The following is a 10,203-nucleotide window of genomic DNA, read 5'->3' on the forward strand; positions in this document are numbered from 1 at the left end:
TTTGAACTCATTTTGTAGTCAGGTCTAATACGTATGGACGTATGGTACATCAAAAAGCTGAACTCGATATTATGAATTCTAAATTATACAATACTTGACACAAATTTATTTAACATCAATGTATTGATATTGTAAAGAACTAATTTGGTATTCAAAACTCGTTTACTAGGAAAAAATATATATGTAATATTAGACAATACTAAATGTCAATACAAACCTAGTACAAGAACTGTGATGACAATAAGAACGGTGAACGAGAGTTGAAAGGATTTGCTCATCTTAGATAATTGATTAGTTCGTTGAAAGTTATTAGAAAAAACAAACAAACATTGTAGCTTATAAATTATATGCATCTCACATTCAAACACATCTAATTTAAGATATGTACCACTTTATATTCCGAAATAAAAGATCTAGATTTTGACTCAGATTCCTATTTTTTTGCTTATATGATAGGTAAAAAGCGTTAAACTTTTCCTTTTTATTTAATTGTTCACTTGTTTACACATATGAATTCAAAACAATCTATATAAATTACACATTTTTAAAAAACCTAAATTTTTTTAAAATTATGATTTAAATCATAAAAAGTTATATTATTAAATAATCAGTTAATCTTATGGATTATTTTCGTATATATCAACAAGTTAATAGTAAATTTATACATTTTACCTTCTCATTCAAAATGATGTCAAAATTGGCTAGCATGTTTGAAAAATGACACACATGTCACCATATTAGAATTTAGATATGATTGATATTAGCTACATATAAATACTAGCTTGTTACTACTATACAATTTATTAGAACTAGGAGTTGCCTCGTGCTGGTTTATCTCCATATTTTTCGGTAAGTTTACTTTTTAGAGTATAATTTTAGTGTTTATTAAGTTTATTGGCAATTTTCTTTACTGTTAGATTTTCATCTTTCTGTATTTTGCTTTCTTAATTGGGATTCTTTTTCTATTGATACAAATGGTATATTTTTTGGGGGAAGAGTCATGTCTCTTAATTAACTAAACAACCCTCGTTTTAATGAATTTTATTAATCATGTTTACTTTATTCAATAACAAAATGTTTAAAAGGTTAGACAAATTCTCTTATACGATTAGGACGTGTTGTTTTGTAACATAACCATTGTACGATACATTCGTGGTGAAATTTGTGATTATGTAATGTATTTGTAAACATTAAAATGGTTGATCAATATTTAAACAACTTTGAGAAAATTAAAATAAAATAATTTTGAATAATATTTTAAGGTATATTCATGTGTCTTCACTTTTTTTTTTTGTCAACCAAACATTTCTTAAAATAAAACTCCAAGATTGGTTGTCCAAACCGAATGATAGTTATTTACAAAAATAGTTTTAGAGTCTGTTCTCTCTAAACACCATGAGTTTAAACTCTTATAATAATTTTTATTTAGATTTAATTTAAAAAATTTATGAGATTCCATAGTGAGTATTTCTTATAGTTTTCTGTATTTTAACAATATAAAACATAATATAATATTTATTTTTCTTTTATTAACTGATTTAACTATAACCATAAGAAGTAGTCTGTTAAAAATGACCATTGTAAAGATATGCAATCAAAGTGATAATTATCCCTTTTGGAATTACAATACTTGTCTTTACAATGGTCAAGTATTGTAATTATCCTATGGCTAGGATTTTATTATCTTCAGTTTCAGATCAGACAATGTGCGTGTTTGTTCCATTAATCTACATATGTTGCCTTGAACTTCAAAAACACCTTTTAGGGCGTATATGTTGTGACAAGAGAAAATGAAAATTTAAACCAACAGAATTTTTTTTTTCAAAATCTGCTATGAATGAAATAACCAAATAAAAAATTTAAAGTAGTAACATGCTTGATTAAACTTAATGATTAGTCATTTTTGAGTTTTGAATTTACCCCATGAGTAATCTTTTATTAAAGATGATGAAGTTTAGAGATTTAAAATGTTGCACATTTTTTATCCTCAGATTCAGATAATACTATGTGTGATTCTTTTATTAAAGATGATGAAGTTTAAGAGATATAAAATCAATATTATATTCTTTAATGTTGCACATTTTTCATCCTCAAATTCAGATAACACCATGTATGATTTACTTTCCTTTTAACTGTTGGTAACTGATAACAGGGTTTTTCCACCCAAGGTATCAATTCCCTATGCAGTTGTAGTACAAAGAGTTATCAATCCAAATGGTTGTTTATGCTAGCAGGAAGGATACAATCAGAACAATGCAAGTCAAGCCAAGAAATAATGGGGTTTTGTTTAACAATCCTAAAATAATAAAAGAAAGGAATATAAACAAGGAACCACACGACCTAAGCACTCGATGCAAGCATTCGAGTACAGGATCGGGTGGGGTGATCGAGTAAGCAAAGAAGGTATGAACAACTCGAGGGGTTACTCGAAGCAGGTGATCGTGTACCTGTTCGGGTAAGGGATCGAGTGATGAATAAAAATGCAAGCAATTAAAATACGAAAGCTTCTAAGGATGGGGTAATCGAATCCTAAGTGTTCCTGACCAATACGGATGTCTTATATGCCTCATGCAAATATTCCTTAGACAATGAATCTCTAATATCTTGTTAAAACACTTTTGTGATAGAAACAATCAACCTTGATCACTCCCCTACTCAACTCTCGTTGGAGAAACATGACCAAGCAGGCAATAAGAACCGATTCATTATTGTCATTAACCCCCTTACCCCTTAATCATCTAATCTCTTAGGCTAAGTGAGTAAACCTCTAGCATTGGTTGATTCAAGTATTTCATCTACACCTCTCGGTGGTAAAACGCCCTAGATCTAATCTCACCCTCTCGGTTTGTTGACAGCATTAAGAACACCAATCTAGAAGGGAATCTATTAAACATATACAATCAAACTAAGACATCCTAACCAATCAAGAACACGAAATCATCTATCCCATCCCTAGAAACTTTACTACACTACTCGGAATTCATTGCAAGAGAAACAAAAGCATATTCGAATGAAAATTGCATTGTAATAAACGATAGAGTAGAGAAGTAAGAATACAAGATAGAAATCTAAAGAAATGATAAAAATTTATGAAATAAATCCTAACAAAAAGTGAAAAGTGTTTTGAGTCGCTCAGTTCTCTCACAGAAGCTCTCGCTCTCTGGTTTGAGGGTCTGCGGCGTGCTCGTTTGCAAGGAAGAAGAGGAGGGGTTTATATATGGAAACCCCTTTGACCTAGCTTCCCAGTCCTGCCCGAGGGTCTACTCGATGGGGTGCACGAAGATGAGATCGGGTTAATCCTCGGGTAGATCTTCGGGTTGTTCTTCCTGCTCTCGGATCCTCCTCGATCGTGTTGGGGTTCGGACTGTTCTTCCAGCTCGATGGCTCCTTCGGGTACATGCTCGGATTTGTCCTTGTTTCTCCCCATTTTAGGCTATAAAACACATGTTTTCATCCAAAGTATGCAAATGCAAGAATGCAACACCCTAAATAGCTTAAAAGTGAATTCCTACAATTAATGACCTAAAAATGCTAATGTAAGAGTATAAAAAATGCAAAATATAGAGAAAAAAAAGATGCTAAAAACATGCAAATTAAATAGTTATCAGTAACCCGCCTTATAACATCAGAAGCACCTTTTTTACTGTCAACACAAACACAAGACGAAAAATGATATGATCAACTTTGGATCGACATTAACTATACTGGTGATCGCCATTTTCCCCTGAAATACGTAATTGTATATTTTCAATCAGAAAAACAAAACAAATAAATAAATAAATTGTGTAGAATGGTGTAAAATAAAATCTCTAACAAGTTTTGCGTATGGCTTTTACGATCTTTGGCAGTAGCACCATATGGCTTACCAGGTGGGAGAGTGCCTTTGTTTTTTGCCGAAGAGGCTTTGGATTTGTGAGATTAGGTATTAAATACCTTGAGATTAGGTATTGTTTATAGTGCTACCAAAAACAATAATCTTGCCTTTAGTTACACACATATCTCACAAGTGTATGTTACCAAAGATTATTTTTCTCTTTAAAGCAATGAATAAATCATAATTTGGGTAAACATAAAAGCATCACAATTTCATAAGAAAATTATATACAACAAAAAAGTGTTGGAACTAAATTTTTAAATAAAAAGACCTTCGTAATCAACAAAAATTGAATCGCTGGTCCCATGGCGTTTCCTACACTCACATAGCATAGCACTGGCGGACCTACGTTCAGAGGAATGGCCAGTTAATTATTAAATATTAGATATGTTACATTAGAAATGTTAATAGATTTAAGCTCAATTGGTTAAAAATAATATTTTTGATATGAAATAAGGAATTTAACGATTAAAACCCGTTTTATAACATGAACACAAAATTTGACTATTTTTTTTTCAAATAATTAATCATTAAATTTGACTACTCATTTACTAAATTTTCATTTGTAATTTCCTAATCAAATTTGTATTATCAAACAAATTGACTAAATTAAAAATACCCCATAAAGTTGACTTTCATTGGTTAGGGATTGCTCAATTCACATTGGTTCATGCATTCTATTGAACACTTTGATAAATAAGAAAATCTAGAATCTAAATATAAGGTGATCAGTTATATTCTAGCACTAAGAACATGTGTATCGAAAAACCATAAAACTTAAGAATCAAACCATTAGAAAAAGGTAGAATTAGTTTAAAAAAACACCCAGTTATTTATGTCTTGAGTAGGAATATATTCAACATTTTCCATTGTAATATTACTATGATAACAAATATGATAAGCATGGCAATTATGAAAGTGTTGATGATGATGGTAAATTGTTAATGGTTATTATGACATGAATTATTGTGATTTTTGTATAATGATGTTGATAAATTTTAATTACTATAATGTTATTTCACATATCTAATTATATTTTAGACAAAAAGAGTGTTAGAAAACCAATAATAAATCCTTATTGGTGTGGATTTTTTTTATTATTACTAGGACTCAAACCCCCCGCGATGTCGCAGGAGAATTATTTTAGAATTTTTTTTTAATTATATATTATAAAATCATTTGAAAGTAATCAAATAGTTTCAAAGTATGGGTTACAAATAAAACTAAAATTATTAAAAAGGGCAAAATAATAAATAGGTTTAAATACAAAAATAATATATTGAAATTGTTTAAATTATTATAAATATAAGATAATTTATGAAGAATTATGGTAAAGAGAACCATCATAACAATTAATATTTATATTACTAGTAAAAAACGGTTATGATAAAATGATCTTAACTGTAACGCCCCGACCGCCTACCCTTAGTGGGTCCCATGTCCACTTCCAGTCCATGGGTCCACCTTATTTAATGGGTCTCACGTCCTCTCACTAGGCCTGTGAGCCCATCCATATCCGACGGTCGGTTTGCTACGTCCAAGAGGTTTTAAAGACTTGTTACCGTCCCTACAAATCACCACATGATCTTTCCCTGTGGTTTTTCCTCACTCACATAGTTTCGATAGTCACTTTCCGGAAAGTCACCCATCCTGATACTACTCCAGCATAAGCACACTTAACCGTGGAGTTCTCTCAGGACCATTGACCAAAAAGATAGGTGGACTTTAGTGACATAGGTGGCTAAATCAATTCTTTTAAATATCTTCATAAGTCTCTAAAACCGGGGTATCACATTTCACCCCCACTAACAGATCGCAACGTCCTCGTTGCGCATCAAAACCATTACCCCCGATGGTGTGAGCCCACTCGACTCCACACTCATCTATGTTCGGCTCTGATACCACTTTTAACACTCCGACCGCCACCTCTCGGTGGTCCCCATGTCTAATCCCAGTCCATGAACCCACCTTTCTTCATGGGCCTCACGTCCTCTCACTAGGCCTCTGAGCCCGTCCATATCAGACGGTCGGTTTGCTACGCCCGAGAGGTTTTATAGACTTTTTACCGTCCCTACAAATCACAACATGATCTCTCTCTGTGTTTTGTCCTCACTCGCATAGTTCCGACAATCACTTCCCGGAAGATCACCCATTATGATACTACTCCAGCATAAGCACACTTAACTGTGGAGTTCTCTCAGGACCATAAACCAAAAAGATAATTGCACTTTGGTGACATAGGTGGCCAAATCAATTCTTTTAAAGCTCTCCGCAAATCAATTCACCCCCACTAACAGATCGTAACGTCCTCGTTGCGCACCAAGACCGTCACCCTCGACGGTGTGAGCCCACTCGATTCCACACTCATCTGGGTTCAGCTCTGATACCAAACTGAAACGACCGATCCGTTTTTTAATAAATAATAATAGTAATAATAATAATAAATATTCTACAACTAGTAGTCCCATACCCACTAGCCACCTAACCATATTCACTCAACAGCGGATAACACAAACCATAACATTAAACCAATAATATCCAATAATTAATTAACCAATATAAGTATAGCAAATAACCAATAACCAAACCGCAGGAAACATAAAACCAGCAACCTAACAATGTTCTAATGACCAAACTCTAGCAATCTAGCAATGCCAGACAACAACCAATCGAGTCTCTAGAACATCCTCCTCTTCATTGCCTTGATTCCACGATTACACTTTGCCTTTACCTGCACCACAAACACAAATTAAGATGCATGAGTATTTAATAAACACTCAGTAAGGCAATCCTCTCATCTACTGGGCTATACTACAAGTAATAGAGACATCTCTAACCATCAACCAACGATCAATAACCAACAATGACAAACCAGGACTTTGCATCGATCGACGCCAACCATGCATCGACCGACACCAACTGGGGTTGCATCGACCGACACATGCTTGCATCGAACGACATGCACATTGCATCGACCGACGCATGCTCGACATAGCACGAAAACCCTAATCGCATTGACCAACGCTTCCACATGGCATCGACCGATGCTCCTAGGTCAAACGCGCCGTCCTCGCATTTGCATCGACCGATGCACATGCCGAGCATCCTTTTTCTCTCAAGCTTCTCGCTGGATCTTCGTCCCTACAACCATCAAATTCGATCCCAAGCCACAAGAAAGCTTCACAAAGTCCCAAATAACATTCTAACAAGCCAAACAACACATAAACAAGAAGATCATAGAAATCTCCAGCTTAGATAAGCCATGTTCATGCACTTACCTTTACCCCAGACAAATCTGAACCTTAAACAAGAAAAGAACACTTCTAGGAAGCTCCTACGACGATCCCAGTTACAGATCTCTACATGAACAACTTCCAATCTCCCCAGAACCTCAAAAACACTCAAGAACACTCAAAAACTCTTTCCTCTCTTTCTTTTCACCCAAAAAGGGCCAAACCTCGGCTAAAACACGACAAACCCCTTTTATACATGTTTCCCAGGGTTTTTCCTAACCCGAAACACAACATTTAACTTAAACTCGTCCGCACAAAACTGATCTTGCATCGACCGATGCACAACCTCATCTTGTTACTTAGTAGCACAACCAACCACCCCTAAGCGACCAAGTAAACAAGAGAGATGGGCTGGAAAACTCCATTCCCGCTCCAGCCACAGACTACACCTGGGACTAGGCTAGACAAGTTCAAGTTGCGACCTGTTTCTCAAACCACTTCTTGAACCTTGCCTTCATCCTCGCCTCTCGCTCCCAAGTTTGCTCCTAAACACTATCACAGTCCCAAAGGACTCTCATCAAATGAATTTTCTTTTTCTGAAGTTCCTTGATCCTCCTCTCGAGAACCCTCACTGGTCTCGCCTCCAAAGTCATATTAGGCTGAAGATCCTCAGGAATCTTAGCCAACAACTGGTCATCCTCCCGGAGACACTTCCGCAACATAGACACATGGAAAACCTTGTGGAACGCTCGCATAATGATATATCATGGTTTTTAGGTGTTTTTAGCCATGATATAAGTCTTATTTATAGTCTTCTTGGTATTTTTAGAGTCTTTTGAGTCTTTATAGGATTTAGCATGGATGGGAGCATAATGGAGCTAAATAGGAAGATTTGAAGCTTAATCAAGCATTGAGGCTGAGCTACGAAGTTGGAAGACAAGTTCAGACATAAGCATCGACCGATGCAAGTGATGGTGTCGATCGATGCATCATCCAACAGAAGAATCGGAAGTTTTCTCACAAGTTTTGAAGATTTACAGAACCACCCCAAAGTTTTCCATATTTGCATCATTAGTCCCTGGACGTGTTTTAGGAATATAAATAGGATTTTTATGGTCATTGTTTAGACCTAAGCTTTATTTTTCCCTGTAACTTTTGAGAGATTTAGAGAGTTTTTGGAGAGAAGAATTAAGACTCCTTCCAGAGAAGATTCAAAACTCCTTTTCTACTTCTTTTAATCTTTTAATGCAATTTATTCAGAATATGATTTGTGTTTCATTGATCATGTCTGAGTAGTTCTCTTGTTAGGTTTAGGGTTTTCAAAGGAATTCATGAATTGTTAGGTTATCAGATTGTTAGGTTAATATCTTTAGTATTCTTCATCTTGATTGGTTTATTGTGTATTCTAGAGTAGCGAGAGCAACCTAGAATATGATCTTAGGTTAATTGATAGACATGAGAGTGTTATTAATTTCCTGAAATAATCTTAGATGAGCAAAATACCTATTTACAAAGAGATTTGATTTAGGAATTTTGTGAACTTATCAAACCTGAATTTAATGCTAGTTTAATCATTAGGATTTGCAAAGAGATTTGGAATTATAGTTTTTAGACTTAGATAATTTTCGCAGCGAGAGTTGGTTAATTTTACCTTTGTGATTTAAGTTTTAGAATTGTTCTTAATAAATCCTAACAATTATTTTATCTGATTTTTATGAATTTTCTGAAAATTTTCCTGAACTTATCTTCTCTTTTATTGAATTAACTCTTCTTTTTATTGCTTTTCTTGCTCTTTTGATCTTAATACAATTTATTTNGAACCACCCCAAAGTTTTCCATATTTGCATCATTAGTCCCTGGACGTGTTTTAAGAATATATATAGGATTTTTATGGTCATTGTTTAGATCTAAGCTTTATTTTTCCTGCAACTTTTTGAGAAAAAACCCCTGAGAGATTTAGAGAGTTTTTGGAGAGAAGAATCAAGACTCCTTCCAGAGAAGATGCAGAACTTCTTTTCTACTTCTTTTAATCTTTTAATGCAATTTATTCAGAATATGATTTGTGTTTCATTGATCATGTCTGAGTAGATCTCTTGTTAGGTTTAGGGTTTTCAAAGGAATTCATGAATTGTTAGGTTATCAGATTGTTAGGTTAATATCTATAGAATTCTTCATCTAGATTGATTTATTGTGTATTCTAGAGTAGAGAGAGCAACCTAGAATCTGATCTTAGGTTAATTGATAGACATGAGAGTGTTATTAATTTCCTGAAATAATCTTAGATGAGCAAAATACCTATTTACAAAGAGATTTGATTTAGGGATTTTGTGAACTTATCAAACCTGAATTTAATGCTAGTTTAATCATTAGGATTTGCAAAGAGATTTGGAATTCTAGTTTTTAGACTTAGATAATTTTCGCAGCGAGAGCTGGTTAATTTTACCTTTGTGATTTGAGTTCTAGAATTGTTCTTAATAAATCCTAACAATTATTTTATCTGATTTTTATGAATTTCCTGAGAATTTCCCTGAACCTATCTTCTCTTTTATTGAATTAACTCTTCTTTTTATTGCTTTTCTTGCTCTTTTGATCTTTTAATACAATTTATTTCTGTTTAGCTTAATTAAAAAATTAATAAATCTATTGTGTGATCTAGAGTCCTTGTGGATAGGATCCCTAAATACTACAGTGATCTCTTAATTTGAGAGAGTAGCTCTAGGGTAAATTTGAGCATATCACATAACCTCAGACAACTCCAGCCTATATGATACCGGTCCCACCCGCTCAATCACTTTGAACGGACCCATATACCTCGGACTCAACTTAGTCTNAATTAAGACTCCTTCCAGAGAAGATTCAAAACTCCTTTTCTACTTCTTTTAATCTTTTAATGCAATTTATTCAGAATATGATTTGTGTTTCATTGATCATGTCTGAGTAGTTCTCTTGTTAGGTTTAGGGTTTTCAAAGGAATTCATGAATTGTTAGGTTATCAGATTGTTAGGTTAATATCTTTAGTATTCTTCATCTTGATTGGTTTATTGTGTATTCTAGAGTAGCGAGAGCAACCTAGAATATGATCTTAGGTTAATTGAT

At 33.9% G+C, this 10,203-nt stretch overlaps 1 protein-coding gene across 1 annotated transcript in view; it reads right to left on the bottom strand.

Annotated features, from left to right (window-relative positions):
• Positions 1-278, bottom strand: part of LOC109130841 (putative defensin-like protein 148) — an 832-nt gene extending 554 nt beyond the window's left edge. Inside the window, exon 1 of the mRNA XM_019240909.1 lies at positions 218-278. Within this exon, the coding sequence (XP_019096454.1) occupies positions 218-278 (61 nt within the window). The remainder of the gene's footprint in view (positions 1-217) is intronic.

This window comes from Camelina sativa, chromosome 19, assembly GCF_000633955.1.
Source record: "Camelina sativa cultivar DH55 chromosome 19, Cs, whole genome shotgun sequence".
In the NCBI taxonomy this organism is placed as follows: Eukaryota; Viridiplantae; Streptophyta; class Magnoliopsida; order Brassicales; family Brassicaceae; genus Camelina; species Camelina sativa.